This window comes from Trachypithecus francoisi, unplaced genomic scaffold (assembly GCF_009764315.1).
Source record: "Trachypithecus francoisi isolate TF-2019V2 unplaced genomic scaffold, Tfra_2.0 Lachesis_group11, whole genome shotgun sequence".
Lineage (NCBI taxonomy): Eukaryota > Metazoa > Chordata > Mammalia > Primates > Cercopithecidae > Trachypithecus > Trachypithecus francoisi.
Genome location: NW_022681456.1, coordinates 84,157,352 through 84,179,062, shown reverse-complemented (window position 1 = coordinate 84,179,062; position 21,711 = coordinate 84,157,352). Strand labels below are relative to the sequence as shown.

The 21,711-nt window shown below is 41.9% G+C and overlaps 1 protein-coding gene across 3 annotated transcripts in view; it reads right to left on the bottom strand.

The window, feature by feature from the left end:
* Positions 1-21,711, bottom strand: part of LIMA1 (LIM domain and actin binding 1) — a 103,728-nt gene that overhangs the window by 19,376 nt on the left and 62,641 nt on the right. For all 3 annotated transcript variants that reach the window (XM_033222118.1, XM_033222119.1, XM_033222120.1), the window contains exons 5-8: positions 11,556-11,640; positions 9,927-10,075; positions 6,132-6,239; positions 697-754 (exon numbers count right to left, since the gene is read on the bottom strand). In XM_033222118.1, the coding sequence (XP_033078009.1) occupies positions 697-754; positions 6,132-6,239; positions 9,927-10,075; positions 11,556-11,640 (400 nt within the window). The remainder of the gene's footprint in view (positions 1-696; positions 755-6,131; positions 6,240-9,926; positions 10,076-11,555; positions 11,641-21,711) is intronic.

Here is a 21,711-nt window from a genome sequence, read left to right as displayed (position 1 = left end):
GAGGCAGCAGGGAGCTATGATCACACCACTGCACTCCAGCCTGGGCAACAGAACGAGACCCTGTCTCTAAAAAATGAAAATAAAAAGTTATACTGAAAATCAGAATCAAAAATGGACATAGTCAAGTAAAAAAACAAAACAAAACAAAAAACATTTTTGTCTTTGGGAAAAGGGAGTCTTAAAATGACTCCAAAATAGGACGAAAGGTGACAAAATTCACTGTCAGCAGGAAAATCCCTAGAACCTGGCTAGGAGGTTGAATATAATATACATTTAGATAAACAGGGAAAAAAATATATCTTTAACAGATTATTCAAACACTTATTCACTAAAGAATAGGTATTTATGGATAACATTATAAATGAATAAAATCCGTACTGGCCAAACTTCCGTTAAAATGAAACTTCAAAATCAGTTTATACAGCTTTAACTCTGAAAGGGTTTGGTACAAAAAGTAGGATAAATTCAATGAGAGAAGCATTACAAGTATTCAGTTTGTCCCCAGTTAACTATATTTAATTGAATTTAACTTCTCTCTAAGCCAAGAAGTGTGTAAAGGATATTCAAGCATCAGCCCTCAAATGCAAGTAGAGGATTTAGTATGTTCTCAGCAGTGACAGTAATGGGAACACTCCTGAACCAAATACAGATAGAAAATAAGGACCTCATCTTCCAGATCTAAGAAAGAATGCTTACAGGAGTCATCTTCAGCAGGGGTGGAACGGACTACCAGGCTATTCTCAGTTGCAGAAATCTACAAAAAAAAAAAAAAAGGTGTGGGGTGGATTAAGAGTCATATTAAAAATAAAAGAGCAAACTGCTGTTAATACCATAAAAACCTGCTGACTCCAGTCAGTCACTGGCTGCCTGGGGGAAATAACGGGCACCAGAACAGCTGAGCATTTAAACAAGAGGCAGCAAAATGTCTTTTATGAGGATATTAACATGCCTCTCAATTACAGAGTAACCCGAGAAACAGACTGCACTCAACTGCCAAAAGTGTGCATCATCTTCCTTTATAAAACAACTTCTAAACCATATTTTTCCGCTCTCAAAAAACAAAGCAAAACAAAGCCCTCTATCAAGGAAAGCAAAGCTCCTCACCATATAACCATAACTCACTCCAAGGAAAGGTAGAATATTTACATTTAGGAACTATTCTTATTTTTTAATTTTCCTAATTCTTATTTCCCAACCAACTACACCCTGCTGAAATGAATTTGCCCATATAGAAGACCTTTTGATAGTTATAAAATAATTTACCTAAAACTAACCTCAGTATTATCTTCGAGGACAGTTTCCCTTTTAATCCCAGTCTCAAAATGGCAATGTTTAACAGGATGGCAGATCTTACGTATAGGTGTATATATCATTTTCCCAAAAGCCATCAAATTTAAATAAAAGAATTCTCTATTAGAGCTCTCTCTCCTTTCTACTCGCCCCCACGACTTCCTGGTATCTTACTTCACATCCAAAATCATGAAGAGTCAACAGGTGACCCAATGTGCACTCTTCACATAATTTCCTTTTATTCAGATGCCATGGATTTTATGGGCAATGCTGAGTGTTTTTATCAGGATGTCTGACAAACTGAATAGATTTACAATGAAGATTAAGTTGCTGGCTGACTGCACCTGAATTTCAGCATGGTCATTTTTTCCGCTACTCTCTTCATTACAGGAATTCTGACATGGTATAAAATAAACCGGTATAATTACAGCCAGCACTGATTGGGTGTTTACTATGTGCCAGGTATTCAACTGACCGCCTTACAAATGTGCTCTTTTATCTAATGATATGAAATAAATTTTCTGAAAGTTGGGCATGCCTACAAAAAGCTCTTCAGTTCTTGAGAATTAGTAGGTACCTCCATCCCAGGATGTTCTTCTCTCACTTCTAATTTGGTCACCTTGAACCCGTGAGGTAAACTTTGATTTTTTTTTTTTTTTTTTTTTTAATGGAGTCTTGCTCTGTTGCAAGGCTGGAATCCAACGGTGCAATCTCAGCTCACTGCAACCTCTGCCTCCTGGGTTCAAGTGATTCTCCTGCCTCAGTCTCCCGAGTAGCTGGGATTACAGGTGCCCATCACCACATCTGGCTAATTTTTGTATTTTTAGTAGAGTAGGGTTTCACTACGTTGGCCAGGATGGTCTCAGACTCCTGACCTCAGGTGATCTGCCCACCGTGAGTTCCCAAAGTGCTAGGATTACAGGCGTGAGCCACCTTGCCAGGCAAATGTCCTTTTTTTTTTTTTTAACAAGCCAAAGTTCAAATAACACTTAGGTATTGGTTAACAAAAGCTAGGCAAACAGCCAAAAGGATAGCTAAGGGTCTGAAAAATATTGCGAATTTTAAGGTAGCTGAGGGTTTGTAAACCTACAGCATGTGCTTGAAGAATATGTATTGTCTTTACCTCCTTTCTTCCCCACCCACTTCATGATTCACAATTGCACTAATGTCCTTTTAGGCTATAATTAAAATGTTCTAATCTTCCAGTTCAGTTCAGAGTTCCAGTTTCAAATCAGCATGAAGACAATGAAGAAGGAAACATGAATTTAGATACAGGGACAATTCAAGCATTATTTCCCAAATGACTGTTTCCCAAACTATGCTCCTGGGATAAAGATGGGGATATTTCAACACTGGGAATATTTTTCTCTAAAAATTTCTATTTTTTTATGTCTATAAGGAAAACTTCAAAAATATTTAGTCACTTATTCTTAAGAAATAATCTCCCATTTAAAACATGAGAAAACAGACAGTTTAACAAGATAATTAACTTAATACATGGCATGTGCCTCATGGCCTAATACCTGAGTCCACTGTTGCAAGGATATATGCAATTTATGGGAGACTATAGGATCATGTAACACATGGCTGCCAAGTATTTTGTCTTGTTATTCCAACATACATTTGTGATGTTTTTATAAAATACACTAATTTATTCTAATATATATATATTTTCTGTTCTGGTCTTTGAATCAAATGTTGCAGCCATCAGTCTGAGACCATTTTTCTGTGGGTCTGCTTTGACTCAAGCGTGTAGTATATCTCATGAGTTCCTGTTAGTATTCTGACAATATACCATCCTACTTTGTAAAGTCTGTTGTAGTCAAATAAGTTTGAGACAGGGCGCAGTGGTTCACGTCTGTACTTCCAGCACTTTGGGAGGCTGAGGCTGGGGGGATCGCTTGAAGCTGGAAGTTTGAGACCATTCTGAGAATTATAGTGAAACCCTGTCTCTACAAAAAATAAAGATAAAAATATAGGCGTGGTAGCGCACATCTATAGTCCCAGCCACTTGGGAGGCTGAGGCAGGAAGATTACTTGAGCCCAGGAGTTGGAGGCTACAGTGAGCTATGATCACACTACTGCACTCCAGCCTGGGTGACAGAGCAAGACCTCGTCTCTAAAAAAATTTTAAAAATACAAATTCCAACTAAGCTTGAGAACTGTTGGTCTTAACCCATTTTAATGATCTCCCTATCTTTTGGAAGAATGGCGTCAAGGGTGTCAATATGTGTAACAGAAGCAACGGCTTTTCTCCTAAGATTAAATCACTGTAATAGATTTGAAAACCCTTTCTCCTCGTCTAACATTTGATTATCATATTGACTGAAAGATTAAAAGGACTGGGCAATGGGCAATGGTAGAGAACATGATAATTCCCCTGACATAAATATTGTTACTTATTTCAATTAAGCCATTCATCTAATGATAAATACGTAACACACAAATGTGATTTGCTTAAAATCTTTTAGTGACTTTCCCCTGCTGCACTACATCCAAACCCTTAAGGGTGGCATATAAAGATTTTCCAGGCCTTACCCTAGCCCTCTCCTTCCGCCTATCTCTCACTGCAGCCTGTGAGTACCTCACGCTCCAGCCAAGCCAGCAAACCTGTAATTCTGGCCAGGCACGGTGGATCACAGCTATAATCCCAGCATTTTGGGAAGCTGAGGTGGGTGGATCACGTGACGTCAGGAGTTCAAGACCAGCCTGGCCAACATGACGAAACCCCATCTCTACTAAAAATACAAAAATTAGTCAGACCTGGTGGTGCGCACACGTAATCCCAGTTACTTGGGAGGCTGAGGCAGGAGAATCGCTTGAACCTGGGAGGCAGAGGTTGTAGTGAGCTGAGATCACGCCACTGCACTCCAGCCTGGGTGACAGAGCGAGACTCCATCTCCAAACAAACAAACAAACAAACAATCCCTGTAATTCCTCAGTAAGCCATCATCTCTGGTTTCCAAATCTCTGTTGTATCTGTCCGGAATATCCTTCTATTTCTAACTCAACCTTCCCCTCACTCACTTGGCCTACTTCCACACATTCTTCAAGACTCAGCTCAGACATCACCTTCTTGAGGAAGTCAGGTTAAATGTCTTTACTCTGAGCTTCTGCGGTCCTGTATAACCCTCTCACAGCCTCACAGCACCTATCATACATTTTTATGATAGCTGACCTCTTATTAATCTCTCCTCTACAGGCTGGTCTTGAACTCCTGACCGCACGTGATCCACCCGCCTCAGCTTCCCAAAGTGCTGGGATTATAGCCATGAGTGACTGTGCCCGGCCAGAATTACAGGTTTGCTGGCTTGGCTAGAGCATGAGGTACACATAGGCTGCAGTGAGAGATAGGCAGAAGGAGAGAGTTAGCCTTGCACATAAAGACCACATGGAATGATTTGTCAATAAGTTTTTAAGCTTATTATTTCCTATGCTTACTTAGCATAGTGACTGCCTTTAATAATAATATGAGTGAAAGAGTAAGATTTTCTTGTACAAAATGTATTAAATGTTTACTTAAATTAAGAATATATGAGTATCTGAAGATAATCTCTAATCAAACATATTTTTATTTTTGTAAATTATTTTTCCCAGGAGCATGGAATCAAGTTGCCCTGACTCTATGCTCTCCCAAATAGATTTTTTTTTTTTTTTTGAGATGGAGTTTTGCTCTTGTTGCTTAGGCTAGAGTGCAAGGGCACGACCTCAGTCCACTGCAGCAACCTCCGCCTCCCGGGTTCAAGCGATTCAACTGTCTCAGCCTCCGAGTAGCTGGGATTACAGGCATGCACCACCATGCCTGGGTAATTTTTTGTATTTTTAGTAGAGATGGGGTTTCTCATATTGGTCAGGCTTGTCTCAAACTCCCAACCTCAGGTGATCCGCCCGCCTTGGCCTCCCAAAGTGCTGGGATTACAGGTGTGAGCCACCACACTCGGCCCAAATAGATTTTTTTTTTTTTTTTTTTTGAGACGGAGTCCCGCTCTGTCGCCCAGGCTGGAGTGCAGTGGCCGGATCTCAGCTCACTGCAAGCTCCACCTCCCGGGTTTACGCCATTCTCCTGCCTCAGCCTCCCGAGCAGCTGGGACCACAGGCGCCCGCCACCTCGCCCGGCTAGTTTTTTGTATTTCTTAGTAGAGACGGGGTTTCACCGTGTTAGCCAGGATGGTCTCGATCTCCTGACCTCGCGATCCACCCGTCTCAGCCTCCCAAAGTGCTGGGATTACAGGCTTGAGCCACCGCGCCCGGCCCCAAATAGATTTTTATTTTATGTATTTATTTATCTTTGAGACAGAGTCTTGCTCTGTCACCCGGGCTGGAGTGCAGTGCACTCAGCTCACTGCAACCTCCACTTCCCAGGTTCAAGCGATTCTCCTGCCACAGTCTCCTGAGTAGCTGGGATTATGGGTGTGCACCCCTACACCTGGCTAATATTTATACTTTTAGTAGAGACAGGGTTTCACCATGTGGGCCAGGCTGGTCTTGAACTCCTGACCTCAGGTGATCCACCTGCCTCGGCCCCCCAAGTGCTGGGATTACAGGCGTGAGCCACTGTGCCCAGCCTCCAAATAGATTCTTTAAAATCACTTCAGTTCTTTGCCTTCTGAGCATCTGCTGAACAAAATAATTTTCCAATGAAGGTTCATTATTTGGTCACTATAAGTTGCAGAGCTCCTCAACTGAAATTATGTGACCTGCAAAAATGACAATCTGTCCTGGCAGCTGTTACCAAATTCCCAGACACTCTACAGCCTAGAGGTAGAATTGTTTCTAATTTCAAGCATCTAATTTAGAACACATGCTTTCTTGGCAACTGGACGTCAGACTTTTCAACCTACCTTTTCCCCTTCCTGATGGGTGATGCAGACCTCAGGACCTGGGGGCACATTCTCCTTTTGCTCCATTTTATGAATTTTGATTTCACCACCACTGGCTTTCAACTCATTCTACAAAATAAAAATAACTGTAAAAAAATTTTTAAAGTCCCATCATTCTATTCTCTTCATAGCACATCTATTAGACAAACTCGGAATGTTAAAAAATTCTTCTAAGAAGCCTCAGGTCAAATCAACCCCCTAACTCTCACAAGCAAAACCCTAGAGAAATGACAAAAGCAGCTTTGTGGACACACACCTCAGAGTTAAATATCTGTATGCTAGTATAAAACTGGATTGCTCATTAGAATACAGACATATCAACACAGGCACACAGAACACCCCAAGCATACAACATTCTTGTGATTCACTCTTCTAGCAGCAGAGCTTGTGGTAATGCAAAGCTTGTGAGTTTTATCAGAAAAGACCATTCTGGAGCAGGGGAAAGGAGATGCCAAGTGCCAATAATAGAAAATATACTGACCATACATATATAAATGCCCGGCCTGGAAAGAGAGACAGGGATGATGTATACATATAAAAACTGAAATTATATTTAATGATACCATAAAGCAACCTTTTTGGTGGGACTTTCAAAAACATGTTTTTCACATACTATTCATATATTGTACTAAAGACATAATTTATTTTACTTCTTATAACAGAGCCTCAACATTAAAAAGCATGCATTTTATTGTCATAAGGAATAAGCAAATTGCATTTTTTTCCTTGCAAGGACACTGGGGCGAATATTATAATTCACTCCATCTATTATATCTAAAATCAACATAGAGCCTGGGCGCAGTGGCTCACGCCTGTAATTCCAACACTTTGGGAGGCTGAGGTGGGTGGATGGCCTGAAGTCAGGAGTTCAAGATCAGCCTGGCCAACATGGTGAAACCCCGCCGCTACTAAAAATACAAAAAATTAGCCGGGTGTGGTGGCACATGTCTGTAATCCCAGCTACTCAGGAGGCTGAGGCAGGAGAATCGCTTGAATCCGGGAGGCAGAGGTTGCAGTGAGCCGGGATCACGCCACTGCACTCCAGCCTGGGGAACAAGAGCGAAACTCCATCTCAAAATAAAAATATAAAATAAAATAAAATCAACATAGAGGTCAATGACTATAGACATTTCCTACCATTGATCTGTTAATATGTAGTAATCTAGTACTTTTTTGTTCTCTGTGACTCTTTAGGCATGGGAGGAAACAATTTATGGCCACAGGGCCAATGAAAGGAATGTGAGTATGACTTAGTCACCTAGGGATGGTATTCCAGATTACTGCCCACAGCTCTGGAGGTGCAGCTATGAGGAGAAGCTGGCAACTAGCACTGTTGAACATTATATAGCCCAACAACTCATTCCTGACCCCGTCTGGAAGCCCCACCTCCAGAACTGCTGCCAGAGAGTATATATGTGCCTTGTTACAACCATATTCTGTTAAGGGTCCTGGGAAATTCTTCGGGGATGAGACAAAATGTAGTTTTTACAAGAATTTCTGAAGACTTTTCAACTCTTAAAATCTCCAGAGCAGGAGAACTGTAATGCAGAAATGGTGAGGAGTTAAAAAAAAAAAAAAAGAAAAAGAAAAAAGTTACTCAACAGGTTTCCCCACATAGGGAGTCACCTGGTGGGAATGTTTGCAGCAGGAGGGCACTGAGAAGCAGTACAATCTGGTAACAAGAGGAAGTTCAGCTTCACAGATCCCAATTTGCTGTATCTCCCGACCTGCCTTCTAAGAGAAGTCTAAATTTGCTCACTTTTCACATTCACAGTGCTTATCAGCCTGTGATACTGCACTTTGCTAATTGACTTATACACATCATCTCTTCTTAAAACATAAAGTTGTTAAAATTACAGTTAAAAAACCAAGATGAAATTATTCATTGCCCAGAGAATTAGTCCACCAAATACTATTAGAGAATGTATACTTAATAATGTGGGGAACAGAAGACTTAACTCGCAGAACACACATTATGGTTTCCAACATGCGCCACATTTCAGTCTGCCTAGGAACAAATACAATTCAATACTGTTCTTTTGATTTTGTTAGACAATTAGGACATCAAGAGATTAATGGTTTGTAATTTGAAATCTTAGAACAAATGCTTGAAGGATACAAAAATATGTGTGTGTGTATTTGTATTGATGTGTGTGTGTGTGTATATATATATATATATATATGAATAAATGGCATTTAAAAGGTAATGTCTGTTTTCTTTTTTTGAAATAGAGTCTCACCCTGTCACCCAGGCTGGAGTACAGTGGTGTGATCTCAGCTCACTGTAACCTCCATCTCCTGGGTTCAAGTGATTCTCCTCCCTCTGCCTCCATAGTAGCTGGGATTACAGGTGTGTCCCACACCTGGCTAATTTTTTTTTTTTTTTGTATTTTTAGTAGAGACGGGGTTTCACCATGTTGGCCAGGCTGGTTCTGAACTACTGACCTCAAATGATCCACCTGCCTCACACTCCCAAAGTTTGGGATTATGGTGTGAGCTGGTGCGCCTGGCTAAAAGGTAACTTCAATTAAGCAGTTCTCTAGTGTCAGCTTACCCGTTAAGCACAGGACAACTTAAAGGGGAAGGACCCTCCATAGTATTTTGAATATCAAAAATTTTTTTTTTTTGGAGATGGAGTCTTGCTCTGTCGCCCAGGCTGGAGTGCAGAGGCGCAATCTCGGCTCACTGCAACATCTGCCTCCTGGGTTCCAGCGATTCTCCTGCCTCAGCCTCCCAAGTAGCTGGGATTACAGGCGCCTGCCACCACACCTGGCTAATTTTTGTATTTTCAGTAGAGACGGGGTTTCGCCATGTTAGCCAAGCTGGTCTCGAACTCCTGACCTCAGGCAATCCGCCCGCCTCAGCCTCCCAAAGTGCCGGGATTACAGGCGTGAGCCACCACACCCAGCTGAATATCAAAATTTTCATGCTTACTGAGCACGTCACCTTCTTGCGATTTCTCCCCTTTTCTTATCTATTATTCTACTTCTTCAGGAAAACAGTACATCGTAAGGATTAAAGATTAAGTAGATGATCTACTGTATGACCCCTTCATATGAAATTTCCAAAATAGGCAGATACATAAAGACAGGAAGTAGATCAGCGGTTGCCAGGGGATGAGAGCAGGGGGAGCTGGGAGTGACTACACAGGTATGAGGTTTCTTTTCAGGGTGATAGAAAACTTCTGGAATTAAACAGTGGTAATGGTTGTACAACGTGAATATGCTAAAAATCACAAAACTGTATGCTTTAAAATGGTGATTTTATATTATGTGAGTTATATCTCAGTAAAAAATTACAAAAAAACCCTCATTAATGAACACAGCTGATATTTCTCTCTAGTCTTCTTCTTTCTTTCCTCAAAAACCAAAATAAGCTCTCCAGTCTTCTTCCTTCTTCCCTCAACAACCAAGATAAAATAAGAGTTCTATTGAAACTAACAAACCACTACTTCTTTAACAACAACACAAACATTAAGTAGAAGAGCCAGGGAAACTCTCAATGATACTGACTGGTAACATCACAAAAAAAGTGAGTGGGGTGGGAACGAGGACTAAGAAAGCAAAGTCAAGATTAGACCATGGTGAGACCTGCAAATCCAGTGAGGGTAGGGTTCATGTGAACAGAGAACAGCTAGGGGACCAGGGCTCAGATGTAAGGGTCTGGTGACATTTCCTAATTCCAATACTCAGTGACCATCTGCTGGATGACAGAATGAATGAATGAATGAATGAATGGATGATGCAGAACACATACTGTATAGTTGGTTGAGCTGCTTTGTTTGGACACAGCTGCCTGGTACTTGGCCATTCGATCCTTTATAGAGGTTTCTGAGAGGCGTGGAAGTTCCAGATTTCGCCTACTCTCATTTTTCTCCGAGTTGAATGTAGAAGATGACAATTGACCTAGAAGCATCCAAATAACATGTTTTATTTTATTTCTCAGATGGGGTCTCACTCTGTCACCGTGGCTGAAGTGCAGTGGCACGATCATAGCTCACTGCAGCCTCAAACTCCTGGGCTCAAGATATCCTCCCATGTCAGCCTCCCAAAGTGCTGGAATTACAGGTGTAAACCATTGTGACTGGCCAATGTGTTTCATTAGAAGATAAAAGTGATTCAAATAATTTCAAAATTCTAAATTCTGGGTTATTGTTATCTAATGGCCAATTTCTTCCATTAAAAGCACGAAGAAGAAAATCAGGAATATAATTGTCATTTACAAAGTAATATTCACTCTTTCTTGGCATTAAAAGAACCTTACCATAATTGAACATTGCATATTTTATTTAATTTTTGAGACAGAGTCTCACTCTGTCACCCAGGCTAGAGAAAAGGACAGTGGCAAGATCATAGCTCACTGCAGCTTTGAAGTCTTGGGTTCAAAGGATCCAGCCATCTCAGTTTCCCAAGTAGCAGTGACTTCAAGCATGCACCACCACGCTGGGCTTTTTTTTTTTTTTTTCTGTAGAGATAGGTCTCACTATGTTGCCCAGGCTGGTCTCAAACTCCCGGGTTTAAGTGGTCCTCCTGTCTCACCCTCCCTAAGTGCTGAGATTACAGGTCTGAGCCACCACACCGGGGCCTGTATTTTAAAATTCTGGTTAATTTAACATGAAAAAGAAGAGATCTCAATGCCTTTTAATTTGCATTTCTTTGATTACTAGGTAGCTGATGCTTTTCCTGTTTTCACTAATTTTTTCTTTTGTGAAGTGCCTGTAAGTCCCCTTTAAAACGTAATTCCACTCTCAAAGTGTTATGTTATCACTGGTAATACAGGGTAACCAAACCTGATATGGGACACAGCCCATCTATTGAAGCCCTCAAATCCCAGATGACTAGAGCCAAAACTGATCGTAGCACTTTACTTATAGCTCCTCAAAGTACCTTTTGGTTACCATAGGTTATCACTAACAAGGGTGGATTAAAAATAGAAAAAAAGAGGCCGGGCACAATGGCTCATGCCTGTAATCCCAACACTTTGGGAGGCCGAGGCAGGTGGATCATGAGGTCAGGAGATTGAGACCATCCTGGCTAACACAGTGAAACCCTGTCTAGACTAAAAATACGGGTGCCTGTAGTCCCAGCTACTTGGGAGGCCGAGATAGGAGAATGGCGTGAACCGGGAGGCAGAGCTTGCAGTGAGCTGAGATCGTGCCACTGCACTCTAGCCTGGGAGACAGAGTGAGACTCCATCTCAAAACAAACAAATAAAAAAGCTATTTAACAAGAGCAATGAGATTTGAGAATGGCTTGCATCTAATAGGCAGACTTTCTTTTAATTTGTGTCACTCTTCCTTTAAAAGCATTGGCTTCGAGTCCAAAAGATGTTGCTACTAGTGAGTACTTCCTATAGGACCTCATACACAAGGAACTCTCTGCTTACCTGGGCCTATTTCCAGGTCATCTAGAGAATAGCTGTTTTCAGAGACCTTCCTTCCACTTGCACTTCGGCTTTGGGCCCGGAGAATCTGGAAAACGAAACCCAACGATAAGTTTTGCAGAAATGATGGGAAATCTTGATGCAAGGTTCAACTTGCAAACCTTCTTTATAAATAAAATCCAGATTTGACTTTTTTTTTTTTGAGACGGAGTCTCGCTCTGTTGCCCAGGCTGGTACAGTGGCACGATCTTGGCTCACTGCAAGCTCCACCTCCTGGGTACACACCATTCTCCTGCCTCAGCCTCCCAAGTAGCTGGGACCACAGGCGCCCGCCACCACGCCCAGCTATTTTTTTGTATTTTTAGTAGAAATGGGGTTTCACCGTATTAGCCAGGATGGTCTCAATCTCCTGACCTCGTGATCCACCCGTCTCGGCCTCCCAAAGTGCTGGGATTACAGGCATGAGCCACCGCGCCCGGCCCAGATTTCATTTTATATTTTTATATTTCATAGGATTTTAAACAAAATTACAAATATCAAGCACTACATATTCACAGGTGCCCAGGGAAAAATAAGTAACTCTATGTAGGTAATATTCTCTGCTAAAGATCACTTCCTAACCAGCAAGCTTTCTAACACTTATTGGAGGGGAATCCTCACATACCAGATGACAATGACACGCCTTCCAAATTGCCAAGTGCTGATGCAGAATCTGCTGTTTCCTTTCTCTATCTCATGTTATTTCTGCTATTGCTGCCTTGGTTCATGTCTTCATCATCTTTCCCCTAGACTATTGCATTATACCTCTTTAACTGGTTCTTCATTATCTTCCAATCCAGTCTCTATGATGCTGCCATTATCCCCAATAATACAAAGTAATTATCCAAAAATATAAATCTATTTTACTCTCCTTTTCAAAATTCTTTCAGAATTCCCACTCACTCCTGAAATCAAATCCAAAGTGCTTAGTAAGTCACAGAAGTCCTGTTCTAGATCTGGTCCCTACCAGGTCAGCCTCCTTTGTCCTTCTGTTGCCTTGCAAATGCCTGTTCCTTCAAAGACTCAGTGTAAGCACTATGAAGTCTGAGTACCTTCCAACATAAATTTAGGTAATCTTTCCTCTGTTCCCAAGGTACCTGGTCAAACTGTTGGGTGACTGTCCTCTACTGCACTGTAAGCTCACTGAGGGCAGAGACCATGTCTTTCTCTCCATATATTTCCAAGACTTACAGAAAAGTGGATGACACAGATTTTTTTTTTTTTTTTTTTTTTTTTGAGACACAGTCTCACTGTCACCCAGGCTGGAGTGTAGTGATGCGATCTTGGCTCACTGCAGCCTCCGTCTCCCAGGTTCAAGAGATTCTCCTGCCTCAGCCTCCTGAGTAGCTGGGATTACAGGCACTTGCCACCACGCTCGGCTAATTTTTATATTTTTAGTAGAGACAGGGTTTCACTATGTTGACCAGGCTGACCTCAGGTGATCTGCCCACCTCAGCCTCCCAAAGTGCTGTGATTATGAGCTTGAGCCACTGGGCTTGGTCGACACATATTTTTTTAATAAAGTATTTTGTGATTCCATTAAATTACTACATTTATCTCTCTCATATCTAGGGTAGATCTTTCATGAAAGTTACAAATTATAATTTTTAAGACTGTAGAGTCAAAAATATTCCCAGACATAGTTCACAGGGAGAATGACATGTTTATTCAGCTTATAATGAGTGCTTTACATCAGATCCTATTCTTCAAATCTCAATTTATTTCCAGATAACTTGAGGTTAAAAAAGATATCTGAAATCCAGTATGACAGGAGATAAGAACAAAACACTTAGCACCCTTTTGAGTTTAACATTAGTAAATAGTCACTAAATCTTTAAGTTCAATGGACTAATCAACTTTACTATAAAGTTTGAGAAAGTGAGGCTGGGCATGGTGGCTCACGCCTGTAAACTCAACATTTTGGGAGGCCAAGGGGGGCAGATTGCTTGAGCTCAGGAATTTGAGACCAGCCTGGGCAACATGGTGAGACCCTGTCTGTACTAAAAATGCAAAAAAATTAGCCAGGCGTGGTGACATGCACCTGTGGTCCCAGTTACTTGGGAGGCTGAAGTGGAGGATTGCTTGAACCAGGGTGGGCAGAGGTTGCAGGGAGCAGAGATCGCTCCACTGCACTACAGCCTGAGCAAGAGTGAGATTGTCTCAAAAAAAAAGAAAGTGAACTATCACTTTTACATATTTTTTATACCCCCTCCTTGGAAAGACAAAACATGCCACATCAGAAATCAGAGCCAAGGATTTGTCTGTTTATACCACACCAATAAGAATAGTTTCTTTCAAATTCAGTATACATTTAATATCTCTCCCAAGGCCAGGCAAAGTGACTCAAGCTTGTAATCCTAGCACTTTGGGAGGCTGAGGCAGGTGGATCACTTGAGCCCAGGAGTTTGAGACCAACTCGGGCAACATGGCAAAACCTCATCTCTAGAAAAAAAATACAAAAGTTAGGCCAAGCACGGTGGCTCATACCTGTAATCCCAGCACTTTGGGAGGCTGAGGCAGAAGGACCACGAGGTCAGGAGTTTGAGACCAGCGTGACCGACATGGTGAAACCCCGTCTCTACTAAAAATACAAAAAAATTAGCTGGGCGTGGTGGCCCACACCTGTAATCCCAGCTACTCAGGAGGCTGAGGCAGGAGAATCACTTGAACCCAGGAGGCAGAGGTTGCAGTGAGCCAAGATCAGGCCACTGCACTCTAGCCTGGGTGACAGAGCAAGACTCCGTCTCAAAAAAAAAAAAACCAAAAGTTAGCTGGGCGTTATGGCAGGTGCCTGTAGTCCCAGCTACTCAGAAGGCTGCAGTGGGAAAACTGCTTGAGCCTGGGAGGCGGATGTTGCAGTGAGTCAAGATCACACCACTGCATACCAGCCTGGGCAACAGAGTGTGTGTGTGTATAATTTGTCTCCTTGCTGGGTGTGGTGGTTCATGCCTGTAATCCCAGCACTTCGGGAGGCTGAGCCAGGAGGGTCCTTTGAGCCTAGGAGTTCAAGACTAGCCTGGGCAACATAGGAAGACCCTATCTCTACAAAAAAGAATACAGTGAGCTGTGACCACACCACTGCATTCCAGCTTGGGTGACGAGTAAGACCCTGTCTCAAAAAGTAATAATAATAATTTATATCCAGTCAGCTTTGCAATTTACATTATTGATTTAAGTCTATTTATTTATTTATTTATTTTTGAGACTGAGTCTTGCGCCCAGGCTGGAGTGCAGTGGCCGGATCTCAGCTCACTGCAAGCTCCGCCTCCCGGGTTTACGCCATTCTCCTGCCTCAGCCTCCCGAGTAGCTGGGACTACAGGCGCCCGCCACCTCGCCCGGCTAGTTTTTTGTATTTTTTAGTAGAGACGGGGTTTCACCGTGTTAGCCAGGATGGTCTCGATCTCCTGACCTCATGATCTGCCCATCTCGGCCTCCCAAAGTGCTGGGATTACAGGCTTGTGCCACCACGCCCGGCCTAAGTCTATTTTTTCTTTTCTTTTTTTTTGAGACAGTGTCTCACTCTGTTGCCCAGGCTGGAGTGCAGTGGCCGGATCTCAGCTCACTGCAAGCTCCACCTACCGGGTTTACGCCATTCTCTTGCCTCAGCCTCCCAAGTAGCTGGGACTACAGGTGCCTGACGCCTTGCCCGGCTAGTTTTTTGTATTTTTTAGTAGAGATGGGGTTTCACCGCGTTAGCCAGGATGGTCTCGATCTCTTGACCTTGTGATCCGCCTGTCTCGGCCTCCCAAAGTGCTGGGATTACAGGCTTGAGCCACCGTGCCCGGCCGTAAAATGGGTTTTCATGATATTGCAGGTGAAGCACAGCATTACTTTCAATATATTTCACCTCCAAACCACTTGAACATTAAGAATAACAAGGCTGGGCTGGGCATGGTGGCTCATGCCTGTAATCCTAGCACTCTGGGAGGCCGAGGCAGGTGGATTACCTGAGGTCAGGAGTTCAAGACCAACCTGGTCAACCTGGTGAAACCCCATCTCTACTAAAAATACAAAAAATTAGCCAGGTGTGGTGATGGACGCCTGTAATCCCAGCTACTTGGGAGGCTGAGGTAGGAGAATCGCTTGGACCTGAGAGGAAGAGGTTGCGGTGAGCCGAGACTGTGTCACTGCACTCAAGCCTGGGCAACAAGAGTGCAACTCTGTCTCAAAAAAAAAAAAAAAAAGAACAACAAGGCTGGGCGTGGTAGCTCACGCCTGTAATCCCAGCACTTTGGGAGGCAGAGGCAGGAGGGTTGCTTGAAGCCAGGAGTTTGAGACCAGCCTGGGCAACATGGTAAGACCCTGTCCCTGCTTTAAAAAAAAAAAAAAAAAAAAAATTAGCCAGGCATAGTGGTGATGCCTGTAATCCCAGCTACTCTGGAGGCTGGGATGATTGGTTGACTCCAGGAAGTCGAGGCTGTAGTGACCTATGATTGTGCCACGGCACTCCAGCCTGGATGATATAACAAGGCCCTGTCTCAAAAACAAGTAAACAAACAAACAAACAAAAAATGATCTCAAATGCATTTAAGATGAGTTTTATGATCCACATTTTCCAAGTGGTAATCTGAGGTACAGGAAGAAGGAGGGGTTTCCTCCACTATTTCTCAAGGAAGTAAAGGAACACAAAACACACACACACACACACACACACACACACACACACAAATTCTGATACCAAAATACTGTTCTGTAACAGACTTTTATCACATTTTAGCTCTTTTTACTCAGACACTTTAGGGAGTCTTAATCATTCTAATATCAAGGAAAGAGAATAGACAAGACACTTTTAAGACTTTCTGGAATTTCCTGAGGCCTAGCCTCACCCCACCCTGAAGTCCTCCTTCCTGTCAGCTGACAATAACTCCTGTTAGTATGAACATCCCTTAAATATTCTCTGTGAATCCATAAATCAAACACACCAAGATGTACTACTAAGAGAATAAAAGTTTGGGGCTTTTAGACAGTAATCTGTAGAACTTTTTTCTGTATTTTTTAAAAAAGAAATAAAGCAAGTTAGGTTCTAAATAAGTAACAAAGCAGGATTTCCTGTCTTTTCTACACCTGTTTTCAGAAAAAATTATCTTTAAAAGCTGATTCTCAACACTTTAATTTACTGAGAGTCCCCTACCTCAGCCACTTCCTTCAACCTTTCAACTTCAGTTTCCTTTGGATGCTGTCATCTCACCAAAGTCAAGGGCAGAGGAAGGTTGGCTTTTAGGCAAAAATGGAACTTTGCTGAACTATGCATGGGGATCAGGGCATACATAAAACATAGTCTTGATTCCTTAAAGTACTGAGAGAAAAATTTCTTTCTTCAGGGACTCTCTTAGAGAGTTAATGTAAGTAAAATAATACACATGAAAAGAGCTTTTATCTCCAGATGGTAGGATTTCTCTACATTTTTTGTATTCCCAAGCATTCTACAAATACTATGTGTTAGTCTTACAATTAGGGAAAGAAAAAAAAAAGGAAGGATAACAAGTCATATCTATTTAAGTAGACAAAAATGGTAAAACCAAATGCTAATAATGCTTTGGGGAATGTGTCCTTATATTGTACTAGTGGTGTTATAATCTTGAGAACAAGCTGAAAATATATAAGAATAAACAATAAATCATGCCTTTTGATGTAAGAACAATGTTTAATGAATTATATCCAATTTTATTTATTTTTATTTTTTGAGACAAAGTCTCACTCTGTCGCCCAGGATGGGATGCAGTGGTGTGATCTCAGTTCACTGCAACCTCTGCCTCCCAGGTTCAAGCAATTCTCTTGCCTCAGCCTCCTGAGTAGCTGGGATTTCAGGTGCATGTCACCACGCCAGGCTAATTTTTGTATTTTTAGTAGAGATGGGTTTTTGCCATGTTGGCCAGGCTGGTCTCGAACTTCTGACCTCAAGTGCTGGGATTGCAAGTGTGCCTTGTGCCTTGGCTCCTGAAGTGCTGGGATTACAAGTGTGAGCCGCCACCCAGGCCCCAAACTCTTCTAACTCTACAGCTTTCATTCATATCTCTTGCATTCCAATGTATTTCTTCTGTTCACTGTCCTGATGCTTTTCAATTAGTTAAGCATAAAATGTGGGAAGACAGAGTTAATTAAAGTCTTTGAGAACATAGCTGTTTTCATGTTTTCAATTTTTCCCAGTTTCCTTAGATTTCAAATATATGTAGGGCCCATTGTTTCTATCCAATAAATAGTTATTATAATATCCATGAAGATAATGTTAAATGGTAGAAGGGGTACTACCCAATTTCAATCCTGTTCTGATATTAATTAGCCATATGCCATGGGGCATATTGATTAACTTCTCTGACCTCATCTGATCGCATCTATAAAATTGGGATTGTAAAGTTCTAACTGACTGAGGGCAGTGAGCTGGATTAAATAACTTCTTAAACTCTCTTAAGGTTCTAGGATCTATATGTCAACAATTTTGACAGTGATTTCTCACTCACTGAAACTCATTGATGAGTTAGAATGAGTTAGAAGGCTGGAGGAAATGACTCTTAAATATATTCATTCTGGTAGAGAATAAGTGAGAAATAGGCTTTAATCAATTTTCATTATTTGGAAGGCAGTTATGCTTACCACTATACCACCAATGCCACCTTCCTTTTATTAAATAAATACTATGAACTAAGTTATTGACCACTAGGGTATAAAAACATTCTTACTTTTCTTTTTGAATTTATAAAAATAAGTTATTTTTTATTTTTGCCTTATCTAGTAGCAAACATAAAACTATCCTGACTTAAAAAGCCAACATTGTTCTTCCTATTTTTATCTTGGATCACAAGTTCATATACAGTCAAGCAAGTGCCCCAAAGAAAAACCCCAGAATTGAAAACAGGTGTATTCCCTTCAGAAAAATCAAAGCTAGAATGTTTAGCTATTAAAGTGTTTTCCCTGAGACTGAGATCAAGTGACTTCACTGCAGTGGCTCAAGAGTGGCTGACTCCCTCCTTCCAAATCAGCCCATCATAGAACACCTATTGCTAAACAGCAAAAGCCAGAGGCTTAGACTGGATCCCTCATAACTGGAGACTTCAAAGTGTTCAGAACTTCAAGCCTGGCCTATGACGTAAAATCTTTTTTTTTTTTTTTTGTAAGTACAATTGCGATTTTATTTTTCTCCAGAGGCTAGTTTTTCTTCAGTCCTTAAGAACTCTGCTCCTTATTTGGGCTTCAGTGGCAGTCATGGGGCAGCACCCATAGGTCTACATTGGTCCTTGCGGGGGCTTCATGACCTTGATTCCTGACTACTGTGCTGTGAATGGCACAACTCACACAGTAATGCAGCTTGATATCTAGCCTGGGAAGTATACAGGTGTCCAGGATGCTCACTTCAGAAATATTGCTGACTGTTGCAGCCTCTACGTTTCAAATGATGAATTTCTTAATAGTCTTGCCATTGGGCACACAATGGGCACAGTTCATGCAGCAAATAGGCTGCAGTGAACAGCATACACCTGGTTGCGGCCCTCTTTGGCATGACCACTGTTTCTTCTTTTCTTTGTCATCTTGGAGGTGCAGGCCCAAGAAAGATGAAGCAATGAAGTAAAAATCTTAATTTGAGGGTGACTAAATGAGTGCTTCAAGATCATTTACCTCAAATCCACATTCTGCAAGACAGTTCAAGAAAAAAGGCAAAGTAGCCATCTACCTCAAGGCTATGGGCTCCACAATACTTAGCACAGTTGTCTCCAAGTGTAAACACTTCCCATGGCGTGCTTCTTCCCTGTCTCCCAGGTTAGGCACAATGATGCCAAGGCGCCTGTCATTGACACTCTCATCCTTTAAGAATTTCAGGCTGGGTGTGGTGGCTCACGCCTGTAATCTCACCAGCTTGGGAGGCCAAGGCAGGAGGATCACTTGAGCCCAGGAGTTTAAAATAGTCTGGGCAACACAGTGAAACCCTGTCTCCATAAAAAATTTTTAAAATTAGCTGAGAGTGGTGGTGCACACCTGTGGCCCCAACTATTTGGGAGGCTGAGGCAGGGGAGTCAAGGCTGCAGTGAGCCATAACTGTACCACTGCAATCCTCCAACCTGGGCAAGAGTTAAGACCTATCTCCATTAAAAAAAAAAAAAAAAAGCATTTCAAACAATAACAGCAGTTTAATTCTTCCTTGGCACCTAGGTAAAACTGGTCTTTCTCTACAAAGTCTACCATGTTCTGGTCTCCTTTCAAAAGTATAAACACACTGAAATTAAAACATGAAATATTAAGAATAAAAGATTCAAAAAGTAGCAATTGGGGGGTGAGTATTCCAAAGTTTGAGTATAAGATTTATACCCAAATCTTATACTGTATAGTCTCATAGCCAGAGACTATACAGATAGGTTGAGCTCAGACTATAGAATACCTGACAGAACTGTTAAAAATAATCTAGACTGAGGCTGGGCATGGTGGTTCATGCCTATAATCCCAGCACTTTGGGAGGCCGAGGCAGGCAGATCACCTGAGGTCAGGAGTTCGAGACCAGCCTGACCAATATGATGAAACCCCGTCTCTACTAAACATACAAAAATTAGCTGGGCGTGGTGGTGGGCGCCTGTAATCCCAGCTATTTGGGAGGCTGAAGCAGGAGAATTACTTGAACTTGGGAGGTGGAGGTTGCAGTAAGCCGAGATCATGCCAGTGCACACCAGGCTGAGTAACAGAGAGAGACTCTGTCTCAGAAATAATAAATAAATAAATAAATAATAAATAAATAAATAAATAAAATCTAGACTGCTTTCAGTATGGACAATGATGCTTATTTAGAAACAGCAATAAAACCAAGGGTGGCTGTGTTTTCCACTCCCTTAACAGTCCATTAAGTGACAAATCAGGAAATTAAAACTGGCACAAAAAAAGCAATGAAACCTAGAAGCCCAGGTGAATCTTACATCTCTTCCATCATCTTCTTCTTGTTTTTAAGGGACAGGGATCTTACTGTGTTGCCCAGGCTGGAGTGCAGTGGTGATCATGGCTCACTGCAACCTCAAACTCTCATGCTCAAGCAATCTTCCACCTCAGCCTCCTAAGCAGCTGGGACTATCGGTGCATACCACCACATCCGGCTAATTTTAAATTTTTAGTAGAGATGAGATCTGGCTATATTGCCCAGGCTGGTCTCAAATTCCTTGGCACAAGCAATCCTCCTGCCTTGGGCCTCCCTAAATTCTGGGATTACAGATGTAAGCCACTGTGCCCAGGCTCTTCCATCTTCCTATAGCTTTAGCAATCAATCTGGTTGTCCAGTGCTATCAGCCATCTAGTAGGATCTCTATTTTTATTTTCATATATTTTTTGAGACAGAGTCTCACTCTGTTGCCCAGGCTGAAGTGCAGTGGCATGATCTTGGCTCATTGCATCCTCCACCTCCCAGGTTCAAGTCATTCTCCTGCCTCAGCCTCCCAAGTAGCTGGGACTACCGGCACATGCCACCACGTCCGGCTAACTTTTGTATTTTTAGTGGAGATGGGATTTCACCATGTTGGCCAGACTGGTCTCGAACTCCTGGACACAAGTGATCCCCCAACCTCTGCCTCCCAAAATGTTGGGATTACAGGCATGAGCCACCACGCCTGGCCTAGTAGGATCTTATATGGAAAGTTTTTCTCCTCTCCAAGCAGGCTAAGAGAGGCTTGTTCTGACCCATATCTCACTAGATATTTATGAGAAAAAGTGTCTCACCATATCCTTACACATAATCAGCATTTTTGTCTGCTACAGTCCCAGTCATTTCCTACCTTTGGCCAGTTTCAACAGGCAAGCAGCCTTTTGCACTGAATCTACATTGTGTGTACTGGCATGACATCAGCTGTCCTGTTCCTAGCAGGGTCTGGGAGGAGGAGACTTACAATGGTGCTTGGAGTCACAACAAAACCCCTTCCTCTCTATTTAGGATTTCTGACATTTTTTCCTTCCACTTAAAATTCTTCTTCTATTTAAATTTTTAAAAAAATTAAATTAAAACCATAAAGGGGAAAGAAGGAGTTGGCAGGACTAAAGGTCTAAAAAGTTGAGAGGGAAGAGAGTTAAGAAAAGTTATAAAACTGCTTTGTGGTTATATCTCTTGCCAACTGGTTTCACTGTTAAAGTAGAGCTAAAGCTCATGCACAGAAAAGT